At 47.3% G+C, this 20,189-nt stretch overlaps 1 protein-coding gene and 1 long non-coding RNA gene across 3 annotated transcripts in view; both read right to left on the bottom strand.

The window, feature by feature from the left end:
- The window catches only part of LOC308575952, an 85,622-nt gene extending 76,353 nt beyond the window's left edge, over nt 1–9,269 (bottom strand). For both annotated transcript variants that reach the window (XR_014002982.1, XR_014002983.1), the window contains exons 1-2: nt 8,886–9,269; nt 8,101–8,212 (exon numbers count right to left, since the gene is read on the bottom strand). This is a non-coding gene — a long non-coding RNA (uncharacterized lncRNA). The remainder of the gene's footprint in view (nt 1–8,100; nt 8,213–8,885) is intronic.
- A 6,737-nt stretch (nt 9,270–16,006) lies between these two features.
- IRF2BPL (interferon regulatory factor 2 binding protein like) lies at nt 16,007–19,155 on the bottom strand. The gene has a single exon (XM_081173139.1). The coding sequence runs from the start codon at nt 19,002–19,004 to the stop codon at nt 16,818–16,820; it is 2,187 nt and encodes a 728-aa protein (XP_081029265.1). The 5' UTR covers nt 19,005–19,155; the 3' UTR covers nt 16,007–16,817.
- Nucleotides 19,156–20,189: the final 1,034 nt, after the last annotated feature.

Genomic DNA, 20,189 nt, shown 5'->3' with positions numbered 1-20,189 from the left:
TTTAGACACTTCTGCTGCAAATTTTCCCTCAGAAAGTGAGACAAACCCTTGATTTTTAAAAGCTGTTTGTGATTCTAGGGTGTTCTGTTTCTTTAGTTATCAAAAAGCTATACACGAGTGGCTTGATTGGCTTGTAACTGACATGGCGGTTTGTCTTTTTCTTCTTTTGAGTGTGGAAGCAGGCTATGAAAAAAAGTCCAGCAGGCCTTAAAAAAACCAACACCTTTACCAATCTGTCAGTGAGTGAAAGCCAACTAAGTCATACTCACAGTAGCCTCATTGAAATAAATGGGCATAAATACTTAAGATTTCATTGACTTAAGTGTTACTTAGTGGGATATCTCTTATATGGAACATCAAATTGGAATGTAATAATATAAATTAAAAAAAATCTAGCATTTATCTAGAAACTGAAACTCAAGCAAGTTCCCACAGTAAATCACAACAATTCATTTTTGTTTTGTTTTTTAAAATAATATTTATTAAAAGTTTAAGAATTAAAGAGAGAAGTAAAAAAGAAAGAAAAAAATAAAAAATACAAATCAATACATTACAGTACATATAAAAAAACAAAAGACACAATACATCAAAACAAAAACAAAAGCAAAAACAATTAAAAACACATCCAATATTTCCATATTTTTATCTTTCATTGACTTGTTTCATCGACCTCCTCACACCTCCCTTTTTGTGTTCTAGTTATTAATTATTTCAGCTAATCCTTTCCATCTTTCACTGTTTTCTGTCATTTAGTTATCTTAATTTATTTTAACCTTATCTTACCATTAAAACCCTAAAACTTATTTATACTTAACTCCTTATAACATTTCCACTAAAACCATATAATTTCATTCCAACATTTTTCTAACACTCATTAATTTTGCAACATTTCTCTAAATAATTTTTAAAAAAACTTTTTTTCCAATCTTCTTCCACCGTCTCTTCTCCCTGGTCTCGGATTCTGTCAGTCCTTTCTATCAATTCCATATGGTCCATCAACCTGGTGACCTTCTGTCCAAGGCTCTTAACTCTTTTCCATGTCCCTTCTGCAGAGCTTCTTCATATTTATACATGCACTTTACTTTATCTTCTGCTGATTTTGTTCTTAATTTCCTTCCTTTGGCACTGAGGAGTAGATCTCGGGGAAACTCCAACCTAACAATGTCTTTATTCCTTCTCGACAGGTCAGCCCATTCTCCATAGTCAGAACTAAAGTCCAAAAGATATTTCAGAGCACCAATCACCCCCTGACCCAAATCCAAATCCCAAAGGCCAGAACATCCCTGCATAAGAGGATCTATCCAACTTTCCTTCTCCAATCCAAGCAGGGCTCCATCCCACCAAATCTGGCTTTCTCTAGATTCGATCGTAAAAGGCAACAGCTTATGTTCATCAAATTGCCTCTGTGAGGCCGGGGCTCTCTCCACTTGAATTACTTGAGGTTCAACAACAACTTTCTCCTTCGTCTTCTCCACAGCTTGCCATGTCAAAACAGATTCCTGAATCAAATCCTGAGTAGTTTCTGCATAGGTATTCACTTTTTGTCCCAAATCAGTCATTTTTTGTCCCAAATTGTCAATTTTAATAATCATCACGTCCGTCTTCTCATGAAGCTGTTCCAATAAAGCACTTGTCTTGCAAAATGCAATCACCAAGGCTTCTTCTGCCAACATTCTTGTCCAAGGTCAATCTCTGATTCTCACGATCTTTAATCTCTGCAGCTGGAAAATTCCCCAGCTCCACTCCTGCAACAGTTTCAAAAGCTCCCTCTAGAGGAAACAATTTCTATTTGTATCCATCCTTTTAAGCGCAGATCCGGCAACAAAGTTAGTTTTGATTTTCAGTTATTTTTTTACTCCTTTTTAAGTGCAAAAGGAGACAATGGAAACAATATATTTCTCTTGTTTAACAATCTGTCAGCATACGTTTTATTCACAGTCAATGAACTTTCCCAAAACGTCAATCTTACTGGCAGCCCATTCCCAGGTTCGAAACGGTGGTAATTTATCTTTCTTCACTCTCTCTCCTGCAGGCTTGAACGATCTAAAATTCCCCCCTCTTCTCCTGCTTCCAAGGGGGGGTTAGTAATTTTAACCGATGGAGATTTAATCCTTTACAAAAGACTTTCCAGGCTTTAGCTTCCAACGTCTTTGCTTCAGTCTATTTACAAAAGAGGAAGGCGGACTTCCTGTTTGGAACCTTCCCGTTTCGATACCAAATTGAGATATTTAGAGATCCAATTTTCCGTTCTACTCACGGGTAGTTGTTTAGAGTCCAATTGTCCACAGGAAAAAGTCAGCGCTCTCCGGCAACAGCAATGCGGCTTCACTCCGTGAAAGAAGCAGTCGATTTGAAGCACAGTGCTGCTCACCCCACGTCGCTCCAGATCCCCGAAACTGGGTTTCCCCGCGAGTAGGGGAGGCGCAAAAGGTGCCAGCCAAATCCCACGTCCACAGGCTTCTCCCGCATGTGGTTTTTAATGGGTCTCCGCCTCACCGTGGCAGTCCAGACCCTAATTTCCATGGAGCGGATTCCTTCCGATCAGAGGAAATCCGCCATTGCCGGAGGCGCTAACCCAGAAGTCCCACAACAATTCATTTTTGTTTCCTTTATACCACCAAAGAATATTTATCATGACTAGTTTGTAAATGTCCAAAATAGCAGCATTGCAATAACAAACATTTCTGACATTTACCATAACATATAGGCTAAAAATGGGTTGTTGTCAGTCTGTAATCTTCCTGTCTTCAGACCAAGGACACATGAACTCATAGGCCTCCCTGATACTGAGCAGACTGGTTCATCTAGCCCAGTCTACTCTCACTGGCATGGCCCTTCTAGGTCTAAAAGAAACCTTTCCCCAAAACTTCTATTTAAGAACATTTGAACGGGAGATACGAAGCACTGAGATGGTGCTGCAATTCAAATAGCAATGAGCTATGGCTCATCCCTAACTGCAGCTGAAGGGGAAATGGTACACTGCTGAAAAATGGGCAAGCAACAGAGTCTTTAGGAGGCTGGGGGTTGGGTGGACTTTTAAACCTATGGAGAATGGACTACAGGTCTTTAATAATATGTACTCCAAACAATGACACATAGCTTTAGGACAGAAGGGCAACCCTCTACAACAGTTTTTCAGATGTTCCACCCAGCCACCTTCATCCAAGAGAGAATCCACTGCCCACGCCACATCAGAGGACTTGGGCAATTAGCAAAAGAAAAAGTTTGAGCAACTTGAAACATGAAATCTGCTGCCCAACGTGTATGACATGGACAAAACAGCAGGAAGGATCAATGTCATGAGCTAAGACCTAGGAGCTACTTTATGAGCTAACACCTGATTTCACAAATAAACATTGCAGGGAAGGCGGCTTAACCCGTTTCACAATCAGTTCACCATCCCAACTGAAATGACATATACATACACCAATACTGCTGGTTGTTGTTGGGAGAGAAAGCACTATAGATCCGAAGCAAATCTCCCTCCCCGCATGACTGCTAATAATTAGGGGGTTGCTTTTTGTTTTTGCTTTGTTTAAAGCAGCATATCCTGTTCACAAACTTCCTGCATCATGTCTAGTTTGTCTTTCAGAGGAGGAGAAGGGGGCCGGGGACAGGAGCCGGCAGTAGGACAGAGTGGCTCTGTTCTCTGATTAATCAGCAGTTCTCAGGAAACTGCTGTGCTACTGTGTAGAATCATGGGAAATGAATGACTTCAGATTGAGGGTGAGATATCTGAGCACAAGCAACCGCCATGTTAAAACCTCACTGTATTTGTCAATATGGTGTCATACCCAAACGTGGATTGCCCTGCAAAAGCAAACAAGTGAGGAGCATCTCTGAACAATTCTGGCTTGCCCTGTCTATGCCATCCATTATTTAGTCACACTTCAGCAAGGTACCATTTATATAACTGATTCATTCATACCTCTAAACTTTCATTTAATAATAGGCTTATTACCGAGGACCATGGAGTCTTAAAGTCTGCATTGCTATGATTTCACCAAACAGGGCAGACACTACCTACTTCAGAATCTGGGGCATATACAGGATTGCCATCCGGCCAGAAAAAGGAAATGAAAACCCTGCCTGGCTTGCTCCTCTGCTTTTAACTGATTTGAGACACACAGCAATCCTTGGCTATCTCGCATGTTTAAGGTAAGGGGCAGTCTCATCCTGTTTCACCCCACAGGGTGGGTGCTGTATGGAACCCCAGACCTGCACCTATTCATCTGGCCCTAGTGGTATCACTGCACCTACTGATAGCCAGCTGCTCTGAAAACTCTTCATTCTTTTTTTTGTGGACTTAAACTAGTGACAATAATTTGAAGCCACTGAAATTTTTGCCTCTTATTGAAATAAATTACTTCCCTCCTCACTCAGTCTCCACTCTCTGACACAGCCTAATGTCACTCTGAAATCTTTTCAAAAATAGGTCAGGTTTCTCCAACTGACAAGTACAGACAGGAACATCAACTACAGGAGCAGCAGTTTCGGGATGATTTACATTTTCAACATTAAACACCATGACCTTTCACAAAGGGAAGGAGGGCTTGCCTTTGCTGATATGAAGGCGCTGGGCTGACACTCTCAAACTGAGCCCTCTGTGCTCAAAATCATTGGGAGTTAGACCCATTGCCTTTTGTCACAGTACACTTAGGTATTGTTTTAGGAAGCTGGAAGCGGGTGGTGATTCTGCTAAATTTGGAGTTGGGCTTGTTGGTTTCAGTGAAGACCTCCCTAATTTTCTCCTCAAAATTCAAGTATTGCTGACTATAACAGATAAAAAGTGTGCATTAACAATGTGAGCTTCTGCTATACTGTCTGGAAAAATGAGTGCTGATGCAGGACTGGGCCCAGAGATCTAGAGGGAGGAGGGATCAAACTGAGCAAATCTGTCAATTTTGATTGCTTTCAGTTTCTCATTTTTCCATTCTTCAGTTCTCCACATTTTCCACATCAGTTTGTAGATTATTTTTTTTAAACTCCTCAAGCATTGTGCGTGCATCAAATGTGCACAACTTGATAGTTGCCTGTATTTATATGCAGACTTTTACCCAGTATATGCATTTTTGTACAGAATATTTGCCTAGAGAACTGGGATTTAAACTTCAGAGAAATGCTAATGTAGAAGGATGTCTGTGTTTCAGTTCACATATTGTTCTGGGAAGTGTGAATTCGGTTAACTGAAACAAATTTCTTCCCCATTCTTACTAAGGGCATCTTGCCTAAGACACACACACATACACACACACACTGGAACTTTCCATCCAGGCTCTTAGTATTGCTCCTTATAAATGGGCTTTTAAAACTAAGTTTAATGTATTTCCATTCATTTGCTAGTCTTTACCATAAGGCTTTATGCATAGGCTTTGGGAACACAGTATCTAAAAAGATAACAAAAATAGTAAATAATAACCTTGCCAGAAATCAAAATAAATAACCCCTAGCTTCTCCTGAGGCACAGAACACCTACATCACCACTTGAAAATACTCAGTATTGCCCTTAAGATCCCACAGGAGAAGGGGGCCTGCAAAGGAGCAGCCAAGTTTGCATAAAAGCTAAAGCCCAGTCCAGAAAATGGAATGCAATAAAAGTTCAGCTTTGGCAAGCCATGTCCCTGTAGAAAACTCAGCGCCAGCAAAAACAAAAACAATACTATATTTTGCAGGACTATGAATGGCCCACACAAATAGAATCTCCATAGATGATTCTCATGATGAGTGGTACTTCTCTTTCAGCACCTTCTGGGAATGTTCACATCATTACCATGGCAAGATTCGAAAATAAGGTCCATATTTGAAGCACTGTTAAAGAGTCACTGTTCTTTAGAGGGGTAGGGAACTGCATTCCTTAAACAGGTGGTTTACTATTGTCAGAAATGACCATCCTAATATGATCAGTGGAAAGGACCTTTTCAATAGTGGGCTCCTTCAGGCAGAAGGACTGGAATGAATGAATGAATGAAGTATATATTCAACTAAAGTCAGCACTGAGTGCAAATTTCAAGCTGTGTGTGTGAAAGAGAAAGTAGTAATGTCAGAAAACCCCCACATTTGACATTTGTTTCTCAGATTTCTCTGAGACTACAGCTTCCATCCACATGGATTTTCAGGAAACTCTGTGCCCCCACATATGCTTACTAGAGACTAAAACACTTTTTTTTACATTCCATAGCCAGTAATGAAAGAGGAGTTAATCAAGAGACTCTAGTTTTACTGAGGTTCCTTTCCTCTCTTTCTATTCATTTCAGCCTCTAATCCACCCATTGAATATGTAAACAAATCAGAAATTACAAGGCCATTGACCCAGGTTAACTGATCATGTTAATAAACCTTGGGAAGATTAGCAGCTTTATGGTCATGTTCCTATCACATAAACCAGCAGGTGCCCCTCTCAGTACAAAAATGGAGGCTGCCAAGGCTTTCTTTAGATTGTTCTGTCCAAAGAGAACTGCTGATTCTTTCAGCCTAGGAAGTTGCACACGCCCTATAAAGACACCCATTACTGCGTGGGAGGTTAACTCCTGAGAGGATTCACCCACCTAAGCTAAAGAAGTTAACCATAATTGGTGTGAGGTAAAAAAAATAAAAAATAAAAAAGGGCTTTGCTCCATACCAAAAATATGTTGCTTTCAATTTTGGCAACAGCATTAAAAACAGCCTTCAATGACTCAACGAATTTCATAGAGATATAATTAAGCCTCCCAATCCTGTGGTGAAATCAGAGATATCCACATTTCACAACTGAAGAAAATTGAAGGAGAAAGCTTTAGCAAGTTGGCCAAAGAGAAAGCCAGCATTAAAACGAACACTGAAAAGTAGGAAATCCATTTACAGCGGGCACTGCCCTTGCCCTGGATTGTCTGAACATGACAAAAATCTGGGTCAGTCAAATATTTTGTACTTCTGTAGGATTCTGTTTGCTTAATAAATGGAATGCAGAAATAAATCCTCCACTGCAAGGAGCACACGGGGCACATTGGTGTGCAGCACCACACTGCATCTACACTTCTTTAACTGGCCCCCTACACAGGTCTAGACTTAACAGTGAATTGTGCATCATCACACAAAAGATGAAGGACACAGAAGATGGTGTCTTTCAAAATGATAGAGCCTTCTTCAATAAAGGGGTTTCAAGTACTAACCTGTAAAACATGTGCAATTTGCTTTTTTTTATGCAGCCATAAAAACTGGGAAAGAATTGAAAAACCTTGAGTATTGTTCTTTTAAGGTCTATGGATGAAAGAAGGAAAAGAAAATAAGGGCATGGGAAGTGACATCCAGTTCCAGCTCTTATCTGGTATCTCAGGAAAGGCTTTCTGATACCTCAGTGCAACAGAGGTGAAGTTCTGGGTGGTTTGTGTCAATGTAACAGCAGCAGCATTCTACTGATCTCACTAAATTGCCTGTCAGCTGGAACCCCATTATAAAATGTTCCTGCCAAATATTAGGAGTGTCAGGTTGTGCCAACATCGCTTGCTCCAGGGTAGCCAGGGTGAGTCACTGAACTCTTGAGATTCACACTGCAAGTTCTTCAAAGAAGCAGCTGCGGTTTTTGTATGCACAGCAGACAGCGCCTTATCAGTACTGAATAAATCATGAAAATATTGAAAACAAATGTTTTGACTTATTCCTGGCTAGAAGGTGTTAAGGGATGTCTGTTTATTTTCATACATATTCAATACTTTGACCTCTTCCCTGTGTCTTTGTGACATATTTACCTAGGGGTCTAGGCATATTAAAAACAAATGGAAATGAAAAGGAAGAGCTGCCTGGTCCTGCAGAGCTATGGAGTGAACAGGAGAATGTTAAAGACCACCAACCAATGACTGAAAAGTAGATTGAAACTAGCGGTTTATATTCGGTTTTTCTCCCCCAAATAACAGCCCAACTCTATATGCATGAAATTCTAAATCTGTATGTTGTTTCTGTTTTACAAACTCATAGAAAATGTACCCCTTTGTGTAGGAAATAACATGCAACCTACTACACATGTAATTGTGCATACATGTAAACATTTTGTAACATATTACATGAACCCTAAGCTCCATCTCGGCAGTGGTTAGTAACTTGGACCGCAATCCAAAGTGCACTTACTTAAAACTGGGTTCCGTTGAGTTCCTTAAGGCGTATATCTTCAAACTTGCAGAGCTTTATTCCAGGGTTCATCATTTGAAACATACCCCCTTCTTCCCAATTCCTGGGGATCCTAACAAATGTGGCACAATACAGAATTGACAACTAGTTGTGGGAAGAATGTACGGCACAAGAAACAGCTCTGGTACTGCAAAGGATGCTCTCAGATGATAGTTCTGTATTTGCACAAGTACTACATTCAAGATAGCTTATTCAACCCTGGACCAGCTGAATAAAGCTTTGTGCCAAATAACATTGGGGGGGTACACACTTTCATTTCATACATTATCATCATCATCATCATCATCATCACATGACCTGTTCTACCTTACCTTCCCATCATCATCACATGACCTGTTCTACCTTACCTTCCCCTACTTCCATGCACACAGCTGCAGAGGCAGTCATTTCTCTGTTCTGTCCAAACATGATCATTCTTCTTTTTGTGCTATGCAGACTACTATGCTATTTTCAAGCTGCTCCCCTTTCACTTGATAAAAAACCATCTGCTACAGTGGAGTTAAGAGAGCACAGGATCAACTCTCAGCCTTCACTCAGAAGTATTAGGTCATTGTTACTACAGGCAGCAGAATTGGGATAGGATTCTTTTCTATATCATGCACAAAAATAGGGTAAACTACAACTAGATGAGAGAATTAAATGCCTCAATGCCCACCTCCCACCTAATGTTACTGTTCAAGGCTTTTGATTGTGCATTGACAGCCATAGCCCTACTAGTTCCATACCTGATGTCAGATGTGGGGCAGGGAGGCATGGTTTTGGGGAAACAGCCTCTGGGCCAAACTGTAACCTGTGCCAGGCTTACTTAGGACCACAGTTTCCCCTTCCCTGATCTAAGCATTGGAACTACGTATTTAATATTTCTGACAGTTAAGAACTAAAAATGTGCTTCTAAATGTTTTGAGCACAGGGGTAAATTACTGAGGCTGCAATTCTAAGCACGTATTTCTGGGAGTAAACTCCATTGAATATAGTGGGATTTACTTTTGAGAAAACATGCACAGGACTGCACTTCTTATCAGAAAATTGTTCTCTGCATATTGGTAGTGACAGGGGCTTCGCCTACAACAATTTAGCAGGGAGATGACTTCACTGGTGCTTGTCCCTCAGGTATTATGAAGCCGTCTCATGAGGATGGTTTCACTAACCTTACTTGACAGCAAATAATGCACAGCCTGCGTGTACGCACAGCAGGGGCTCGTGGCAAATTCTAGCCCTTTGGTGCTTTGCGCACCCAAATCACGCACAGCTTGAAAAACAAGGGCTTCTCTCCTGGAGGATTTTTTTTTTTTTTTTTTTTTTTATGTAGCAGGGTCAACCCCACCACTGAGTATTCAGGCTACTGATTTGGGATTATCATGAAATGACAGCAAATTGTTAGCTCTTGTTCCTTATTATTGTTGTTATTATTGAGGGAGAGCCGCTTACAGCATTTTCTACCTCAGGCGGCACAATAGATTGAAGCCTTCCCGAATTTTGGGGTGTGGAATTGCTGTTCCTCCTCAGGCAGCAGAATGCCTTCGGACAACCGTGTGAATAGCCTTTTCTAAAGCCCTGCTGACTTTGCCTTCATTATGTGCATTTTGAAATATTGTGCATTTAATTGTTTTTATTTTACATCTCTGCAATTTAAGGCACTGCGGTTTTAGACTGTTGTAAGCCACACAGAGAAGTGGGTGAGGGGGTGGGAGAAGAGGACGAGAGAGACGCCTCGACGTGGAACAAAGCTACAGTAAGCTCTGCCAAAGCGGGCAACTGGGGTCCAGCCACCCCACACAGCCGAGAGCAGAGAAAACCCTCCCAGGGTGCACCGCGGCGGCGGCTCCTTCTCCCGCCCCTTCCCGCTCTGCCTACCCTGAGTCATTCCAGCGGAACTAGCGTAGTTGTAGTAACGGGGCGGGGCGGAAGGGAGCGGAGCGCTGCGCGGGTGGGAGGTTACGAGTTGAAGCCGAGGTGAAGCGCTGGCCCTGCCTCTGAGCTCGCCGCCGCTTCCTCCTCCCTCTCCCTTGCAAGGGCACGCGGCTTCTTTTGGAGCCTTTCCTTCCCGCACTTTCCAAGGCGCGCTGGATAAACCAGGAGATGGCAGCCCCTTGGCTAGGGGATGGGAGCAGAGCCCAGGAGTCCGGGGGAGGCCCTCGGCCAGACCCTTCTCGAGGAGGACGCCCGGGGGGACCCCGAGAGCCTGCAGTGCAAGGTTCAAGTCTCCCGTCCCCTCCTCTCCGACGGCCTGTCAGCCCGCCAGTGACAAGGACGCCTTGCAGCGCGAGATCGAAGAGCTGAAACGCAAAGACCTCGCCCTCGATCAGGAAATAGCGCAGCTGACAGCTGAAGGATACAGCCCGGAGGAATTAGAAACCCACATTTCTCTGCTCCATGAATACAATGAGATAAAAGACGCCGGGCAGATGCTGTTGGGCAGGCTGGCGGTGATCCGAGGGGTGACCACCAAGGAGTTGTACCCTGAATTTGAACTGGACGTGAACGACTAAGTGCGACACTTCAGACCCCTAGACTGTCAACGTTAAAGGTCCCAAGTGGTGAAAACACGTGTCTTGCAAGTGCAGGTTTTCCTGGAAGCACTTGATGCTGCCAAAGCTGGACTATAATGATGCAATTGCACCAGGGCCTGTGTCTGCAAGAAGCCCTCTTGTTGTCTGCCAGCTGACTGCTTTGCCTCTCCACCTACGTGTGCTTCGGTATACTCATACGTACAATAAATGAATAAACTTTAATTCGATATGAGTTTTCTGTTTCATGCATTCCTTTCGTTGGAGTTTGTGGGAAAGGGTAACCTTTTTTGGGGGGACAGGGCAAGGCCCCCCACCATCTTTATCCAGTCTTGGATGAACTAACAGGGTTTAACACTTTTTCTAAGGTAATGGATGGAGAAGCTGTTGAGCCTATTTCTCTGCTGAGAATTGACGCAGAAAGGCTTTTCCTGGCACCTCTGCCCTGGCTTTTGACACCTGAGACGTGCGTTGTCAGGAGCCACGCTAGTTGGGGGTTCTTTGTGATTCCATTGTAGCTTTATAAAACTATTTGTAAGCTTAGGGTGAAGGGGGCGAGTAATAATAATAATGGTTCAGGCAGGGATCGAGCTCCTCCCCGCCGCCCCACATGGAAGAGCCTTTCAGACCCGAGATTAATAACCCTGATGTGTTTGTTCAGCCTCGGTTAACAAATCCTGTCACGACAACGCCACGCCCCCTCATATCACTGGAACAATGGCGGGACTGTATCATCGCTGCAGCCTGGCTGGCGGGGCCGGAGCAGGGAGAGAAAAGGATGACAGCGGGGAATTCTGCCCGGGCTCCTCGAAGCCGCGCAGGCGCGTTGCGTGTCCCCATTCCAAGCCCTTCTCAATGTTGGGGGGGGGGGAGAGACACGTGACTGTCTAGTCCGAGGCCCAGTCAAGTGGAGTTAATTCCCTTCTGTGTTCGCAGGCCGCGGCATTCCAGGGCTGATTCTCACAGGGTTTGGTTCTGCAGAGCAGCCAAAGGCGGAGCTCCCTGCGAAAGCTGCAACCCGAGCGGTGTTTCCAGCCGGAGCTCGCCCTCTCTCCCTCCCTCCCTCCCTCCCACGCCACAGTTAAAGCTGCTTTTCTTTTTTTAGCCTGAAAACAAACCAGCCTCAGCAGCTCTAGGCATGGGGCAGGCAGGCAGGCGGAGGAGGAGGAGGGGGAAATGTTGAACAGCTGGGCAGAGTCATCATCGCTCTGGGAAGGAAGGGCGGGAAGAGAGAGCGAAGGGAAAATCTGCAGTTAGAGAAAAGCCATCCAGAGATCACCCAGGAATGTGTTTTGTGTTTCGTTTTGCAGCCGACTTTCCCAAAATGGAGGACGGCACTGCAGCTGGGGGTGAACAGCAGACGTCCGCGCCGGGGGGAGGTGAGGGGCAAAAGGGTTGCGCGGGGTTTCAGAGGCAAAGTTTCCTCCGAAAGGGGTCGCAGACCTCAGCAAGGATGCCGCCTTGCCCACTCGGCGCCTGCTAAATCTGGGGACATGCGCGCTTCGCCTTGGCTTTTCAGACGACCACCAAAAGCTGGAAAGAGCCGAGTTGTGCCAGTGTGTAACCACACAAACATACACAGAACGGGAAACAGGCCGTCCTAGCTGGTAATATGGCCCCCAGAGAGCCTAGCCAGTGGCTATTTTTTATTCCCTGCCCCCCGCCCCATCCGCATTTTTGTTTGTACTCCTCCCCTTGGTTGAAGCGTCCGGCTACAACACCGAGGGGCTTCTGAAAAAATCGTGGAAGTCACACCTAAAAGCGAACGAGCAGAGAAAGGGGCTTGGAGGACTAAGAAAGCGAGTTTAACAGGCATTCTAACATTCACCACACACACACACACACACGTGTAGAGGCAAGGAGGGCAATCCATCCCATACTATTCGCCTCGAACCAAGCCTCCTTTGCTACAAACACGCACCACCTTTTTGCCTTTAAAAAAAAAATGCACACCAGGGAAATGCTCTTGCCTGGAACTGTTTTCGTATTTGACTACAAACAGATGCGCTTCTCCCCATGTGCTTTTAAAGGACTTCCAATCTAGCAGGAGAATTAATGTGTTTCACTGTAGGATGTCTCGCCTCCCTCCAAAAAGAAAAATGTCGCCATCCATCCTAGGCTACAATCCTATTTCCACCCAACTGTTAATCCAGAGGTAGTTTTCTTTAAGAGACATGCAAAGAGTAATCACTGGCCTTCGGCTCTTGTAACCGATATGAGGAGATATGTGGCTTTGATAGAAGTTACACGCTGTAAATGGAGAATAATGGCTCGACGCCAAGGGGGAAGCTGCGCTGCTTTCAAGACTAACTTTGTAAGAGTCAGCATAACAGTGACACTCCAGTCCTCTAATGCAAATCAACAGGATGTGTCACTTTGGCACGGACAGGCCTGCCGGCGCACAATACAAGCAACCCTGTTATGAATGGGGGTTGGGGGGGGGGAGAGAAAGAGAAACACATCAGCAGGAAGAAAATGGCCAGAAGCAGGAGAGGAGACTTGCTAACCCCCTAGCACACTGCTGCTCTCAGGAAACAACATGCCTCCCTTTAAAAACAAAGAACAGGCTAATTGGAGAAGAAAGCTCAAGGAGATGTGCAGCTTCTCTGACAAGGTTGCAGATTGGCTCTCAGTGCAAAGAGCATGAAATCCAGAAACCTGAAGCACAAGGACTGGGCTTTATAGGATCTGAGTGACACTTGAGCCACATTTCTATGCAGGGCACTGCTTTGCTGTTTCCGTTTGCTGTAGCCAGAATAACTAGGACCACACCTCCTGATTCAGCACCACCACCTCAAAATTAGCCCATCCCTCTTTACTGCAGATATCTGGTGTGTTTTCCATAGCTTCTCAGCTAAGGAATTTCTGAACATTAAAAAAAAGTCTCCCCTGATACTGCCTTGTTCTGCCTTGTTCCCAAAAACCCCCCAGCTGCTTTAGGACATAGCAAGGAATAAGCTACTCTTGGAAAGCTGTATTTTCAAAATGTTTAGTTACCACCCCCAAGCAAAGAAACCCTTAGCATTGCAGGGGAAATGAAGGAATTCCAGTAAGTGACACACGCACACCCTTCTCCACCAAAAAGAAAAGATTATGGCTTGTCAGCTCTAGATGACTTTTGAAAAGCCTCTGCAGTGAGGATCAAAGAAAGCTGGCTCATATGCCCAGACTAGCTGCTTAATGGGTCAGAGTAAAATGAAAGGTCACATGGCTGCAGAAGACCTCCATACAACAAATGCCCTCTAGCTATGGTTAACTTTAATTAACTACAGTATTACAATTCACAGCAAGCTTGTTTTTCACACATGCCCACTGTCTCTTGACAGTCTCCTTGTCAACAGAAATAGGAGGGGGAGGGGGAAGGAGTCCGACTACCTTGAAAAAAATGAATAAAGGGGGGGAGAAACCCTGCAAATTAAAAAGAAGTCTCTGGGGAATATTTGGGTACAATAAATCCACCATAGGGAGGGGAGGAACTTGCTATATTTCTGATGACATATTGTTGACTGATGCTATTATTTCTATGATGACTTGTCCATTTTAAAAGTCTAGGATTAGGATAAACATACAGCACAATCCTATTCCTGTTTATTCAAAAATAAGAAGCATGTATACAGTGAAGCTTACTTCCTAATAAATACCTGTATTTATGTTTGCAGCCTTACATATATATTGCTCATTGATCACTTAAATAATTTTAATCCATATATATTCCCGTATGCTAATCACACATTTTTATTTTTTAACAGAACAAAACTTAGGATTCTTATTTTGTATATGTTTATTCCAATCTAAAAAGACTTCAGTAGGTTATGAGATTCATAGCATTAATATAATCCTTTGCAGAAAAAGTAAAAAGAAAGTTAATATTTTTTTTAAAAAAATAATAACATAGTAGTATCCAGAGGTGAATCCCAAACAGGCAAAGAAAAACACTACAAAGAGGCTCAGCTCTGGTAATCTAGGTACACAGTAAAGTCCTGAACCTTAGAGCTTCATTTATCACTACTGACAGGAACAGAAACCAAAACTGTAGTACTAGCAGTAACCAAATACAAACTCAAAGGCCAAGAGGGCTGTATTAAAATGTCTTTTCACATCTGTTTTTCAGTGCACCAAAAGTGCAAATGCTACTGGCTACTGGCTGCTGGCAACCTATGGCACAATGGACTGGGGCTCCCAAAACACTGTTGATGTTTCGGTGTGAGGATTGTAATGTACCTTTTCTCTAGTTTGCTTCACTGAAAAAAGGCAAAGTTCAGGCGAGGTTTGTTTGCATTTTCCAGCCAGTCAGAGGGGCCTGTGTGTGTTGACTCTGCCTGTTGATCTGGTCACCCAATAGGCATTCTACCAATCCAGATCTCCTGAAAATGCAAATGTTACTTTCACAAACTTAGCAAGAGTGAATGCATTTGTCCATTGCCAGGAGGAATGCAGTTTCATTTACTGAAGTCAATAAAAGCTCTCCAATGGGGTGGAGGAAGAGGAAGCAACTTACATCCCCTATTGCTTACCAAACACAGATAAGGATTTATTTGATTAAGAACTATTTTCAAGCTGCCAAGTTACATACAACTAAAATACATGCTACATAAATCTGGCATTATCACCAATCCTCCTTGTACTTAGGCTGGTGTGTATCATCAATGCCAAAATTCAGTGGAGACCTTTCCTGACCCCTCCTCTGCACTACCTAATTAGCTAGTGCCTAAAGGCTTTGTGATTTTTTATGAAGTATGATATATACATGAAAATAGTAACATCCACAATCACCACTGCCATCACCCTATGTATGTTTACTCAGCAATAGTTGACTACATTCACTGAGACTTACTCTTAGATACTGTGCATAGGACTACCATTTTAGTACTGTAATGTTATTAGATACTGTTGTGTTATTCTTTTTAATGAAAAAGGCTTGAAACCAATTCATGCTATAATCCTACACACACTTATCAGGAAGTAAGCCGCACTGCACTCAGTGGGACTAACCTCTGAGTAAACATGCATGAAAATGTAGTATTAGTATTTAATTCCATTGCATTCCTCACACAAAAGATGTCTCTTGTGGAACAGAAAATCCTTGCAGCTGGGAAAGGAAAATGAAAGGCAAGAATGGTGAATAGGAAATGCTTAGTCAGCAACTGTTCTGTCAATATTAAAAGGTGAAATGTAAGCAGGCACAGTGCCAATGGCTAGATATGTTAGATAGCCTCATTAGGTAAATCTCTAATTGTGTATGTACAAATGACACAGAATAAAACACAGGTTTGAAGCAGAATAGTGAGGCAATCAAAAAGGGGCAACTACTGGGAAAAGAAAAACTTACTCAGAAACTATTAATATCAATTGAATTTATTACAATTTACTAAGCTCCAAGGCACATTACAGTGTTCTGTTAACTACAGAAATGTATAAAGGACAAACAGAGCAAGTTTTCCATGTACAGCAATTTTGCTCTAGTGTTCAAAAGCTTTCGTGCATCAATAAAGCAAAAACAAAAACAACATGAAGATCGAAAATGTTCAGGTCAATAGAAACAAACTGAAACATTTTTTTTCTTTACAAAGTTGCAAAAAAAATCCCACCCCTATACCACTCCCACCATTTTGCAAACGAACAAAAAGAAATTAAAAAACAAAACAAACAATAAAAGATGGAAAGTAAAAGTAAAAGACTAACACTCTGGGCTTTTAAAACATAAGCTGTCACCATTTTTGTAGCATTTTTTTAGGCATCAACACTGGCCTTGGCAAAAAGAAAAGGTTTTTTTTTCAATTTTCTTATTTTAGAGAAGTGCATACATTTACAAAAATACACACCAGCAGCAGGTAATCGCTAAGGGCTATTTAACTGTGTACCTAGCCAACACACTGCCAAAGAAATGAGAAACAGGTATTATGTGGTAACCAAACAATATTATATTCTGTTTTAACAAAAACAAAACGAAAAAAGAACAGCTCTATCCTTCAAATGAAGAAGGGTACATACCTTTGTTTCAAAATATAGAAACATACGACGAAAATAAGGTCTATACATAAGACTAAACTTTTTGCAGTATTGTCCCGCGGGTTGTTTCTCGATATTCACAATTCTCCATCTTCAGGCGTCTGAAGGGAGTCGCCTTGGCTGTTCGGATTGTTTTGTTTTTTAAGGGTCTCTCTCCTTTTTCACTTTCACGTCCCCCGCTAAAATGGTCGCGATCTCGCCCTGCATAAATGCCCAAGGCACGTTGGAACCGACTAAGGGGCATTTCTCGCCGCTGGGGCAATAGACTTCGCCCGTGGCCCCCTGCGCCTTGATGCTCTCCCGGGAACACGGGAAGCAGAACTTGTGGCTGGGCACCGAGGGGCACTGCACGAAGTGCGTGTCCTCCAAGCGTTCGTGGCAGATGGTGCAGCACAGGGGTCCGCTGTTGGCCATGGGCGAGTCGGGAATGTTTTGCGGGTGCACTTGGTCCATGCCCGGGTGGGCGCTGGGCGGCGGGGGAGCCACCTGCAGGTTCATGTCCCCGTTGCGCGACGCCAGGCTGCGGCGCTGGCCGGGCACCGAGGCGGGCGACACGGGGCTGCTGCTGTTCCTCCGCGTCGACGTGGTCGAGTGCACCGAGCTGCCGTCTTTCGGCGAGTGCGCGTTGCCCAGCGTGTCGGCCACCGACATGAGCGCCGCCATGGGCGACTGGCCGTTCTGCGGGGCCGACTCGGGCGGGGTGGTCCGGTTGGAGTGAGGCCCCAGCGGCGGAGGGGGCGGCGGAGGAGGCACCCCGCCGAAGCCCCCCGCCGACATGGTGAGCTTGAGCGCCTCGCTCTGGCTAGCCATCCACTGCTGCCGCTGCTGCTCCTCGCTCAGCTTCAGGCCGCCTTCCGAAGCCGAGTCCGAAGGCTCCGGAGAGGCCTTCCTCTTGCGCAGGCCGCCGCCGCCTCCGCCTCCCGCTCCGGGCCCGCGGCTGGAGGCCGGCCCGCCCGCCCCGCCGCCGCCGCCGGAGGAAGAAGAGGAGGAGGAGGTGGGGGTCCTGGGCAGGCTGACGAGGGCGGTGGGCAGGATGGGGCAGGAGGCGTCGAGGTAGGGCTGCGGCAACATGTCGGCGCCCACCATCTCCTTGAAGAAGCGCACGGACTCGGGCAGCAGGTCGCCCAGCAGGCGCCAGTCTCCGGAGCCGTGCTTCTTCTCGTACTCGAGGTACTTGAAGCCCGACGACAGGCCGCGGCCGAAGTCCTTCATGCAGTCCTGGTACATCTGCTTGGCTACGCCCGAGGCGGAGGAGAAGACGGTGCCCGAGCCGCTGGGGTACTCGATGAAGAGCTTCAGCTCGTAGTCCAGGCCGGGCTTGGAGACGGCGTCGAAGGCGAAGACGCGGCCCAGCAGCGCGTGGTCCTTCTTGAAGCGCACCTCGTAGGGCGTGCAGCCGGCCAGCGTCAGCAGCGTGTCGCGCACCAGCTTGGGCTTGCTGGCCCACTCCTCGGCGCGGTTGCGGAGGCTCTCGCTCAGCTCGGCCAGCGCCTCGGCGTTGCGCTGCTTCTCCTTCAGCTCCCGCTCCTGGTCGCCGCTGCTCGACACCGAGCCGGGGCGCTTCCCGCACGGGTCGCCCGAGGAGGACGTCGAGGACGACGACGAAGACGACGAGGACGACGAAGCCGGAGGGCCCCGCGGAGGAGGCAGCGCCACCCCGGACGAGGCCGGCCCGTTGAGCAGCGTCTGCGGCAGCAGGTTGGGCGGCACGTTGAGCTGGGCGCCGCCGCCGCCGCCTCCTGGAGGGAGGCCGCTCACCAAGCCGCCGTGCGCCGCTCGCCGCGACGACGACGACGAGGAGGACGACGACGAGGAGTTGGGGCTCTGGCGGTTCAGCTCGGGCGGCCCGTCGTCTGGCGCTTTGGGGAAGCCGTTGGGGCCGCCCAGGCCGTTGGGCATGCGGCCTCCGTGGCTGCCCGGCGGCGGCGGGTACTCGAAGCGGCTGCGCGGCTCGCTCAGTCCATAGCGCTCCAGGCCCGACGGCGCTTTCGAGGAGGCAGCGTCCACATGGTTCAGTTGCTGCTGCTGCTGTACGGCAGCCGCGGCTGCTGCAGCTGCCGCCGCCGCTTCCTTAGCCGACAGCGCCACGGCTTTGACGCCCACGGGCGGCGGCGGCCCCGGCGATCGCCCGTCCTGGAAACAGCCGTGCGCTCGCTTCAGCTGCCGCGCGGTCTCGATGACGAACTCAATGCGGTCGGCGCCCTCGTAGTTGACGCAGCCCCGGCACACGGGCTCGCTGAAGTCCCAGATCATGGCCCACGGCATGCGCGGCAGATCGCACAGGTAGCACGACTGCCGCCGGGACGACGACACCTGCGCCGCCGACATGGCTGCTGGGGGACGAGGAGGGCGGCTTCGGGCTCTGTCCGGTGCGCGGGCGCTGCTGCCTCAGCCGCTAACCTGCTCCGGCCACCCTGCACTGGGGGTGGGACCGGCTCCCGCTTTCCCGCTCTTTGGAGGGGGCGGGGGGCAGCGGGCGAGTGAGAGGGGGGGGGGCCTTCCCTGCTTCTCCGATCCTTCCTTCTCGCCTTCCTTTTACCTGGCCTGGCGTGAAGCGCTTCCGAGTCTCCTCGAGCGAGGGGCGTGAGGCGCGGGGAGGGGTTGGCTCCCCTCCCTCCCTCGCTTGCTCCCTCCCGCCTTCCTTCCTCCCTCCAGCAGCTGCTTCTGCCGCTTCTTCGGTGTCTCTAAGCGGCTCCTGCTGCTGCTGCTGCTCCTCCTCTTCTTCTTTCGCGCTGTTGGCGGCGTGGAGGAAAGGGGTGGGCGAGAAGAGACGTCGCCGAGGAGGGAAGCTGAGCGCGGGGCGGGGGCACAGGACAAGCGGAGCTCCGCTACCTGCTGCTGCTGACCCGAGCGCGGCAAGGTGGGTGGAGGTGGTTTTGGGGGGAAGGAGGGACGGATGGGCAGAGCGGGGTAGGGACGAAGGGCGCCCCCGGAGCGAGCGCCTCGGCGGTCTGGCGGTGGCGGGGTGCTGTCTTGGCAGGCGGGCGGGTGCGCGCGCCTCAGGTTGGCGGCGGCGGCGGCGGCATCCTCGCGAGTAATAGCAGCGGCGGCGCCGCCAGCTCCTCCACTCACATCCTCGAGCGCCGCTCGGAATTCGAATCGAGGGGGAAGCCGGAGTGTCACTCTGGGCTGCTGCCGCCGCCGCCGCGCGTTCCGAGTGCGGCTCTGCCCCTCCTCCTGGCGCGGCGCTCCATTGGCCTCTCGCTCGCTTCGCTCCCGCGCTCCCCTCAGCTCGGATGCCACCTGGGTGGGGCGTTCACGTCACCGCCGCGCGCTCGCTCTCCCCCCCCCCCCCTAGCATTTGCAGTTCCCCTTTCGTAGCACTCGCTGGCTGGCTGGCTGGGCAGCTCCCTCCCGCGTCTTCTCCTCTCCCCTCCCGCCCCGCGCTTCCAACGTGTCTACGGACAGGGAGCCCACTTGTTGCGTGGAAATTGCGCATGCTCGGCACCCTGCCCATTTCCTCCCTCCTCCCCTTGTGTGTGTACAACCGCTGAAGCGAGGCGAGCTGCCCCT

This window comes from Podarcis bocagei (assembly GCF_964188305.1).
Source record: "Podarcis bocagei genome assembly, chromosome: 1".
Lineage (NCBI taxonomy): Eukaryota > Metazoa > Chordata > Lepidosauria > Squamata > Lacertidae > Podarcis > Podarcis bocagei.
This window is presented reverse-complemented; position numbering and strand designations above follow the sequence as displayed.

Bases quoted from the DNA above. Each gene is read 5' to 3' on its own strand.
- IRF2BPL (XM_081173139.1), bottom strand. From the start codon at position 19,004: ATGTCGGCGGCGCAGGTGTCGTCGTCCCGGCGGCAGTCGTGCTACCTG.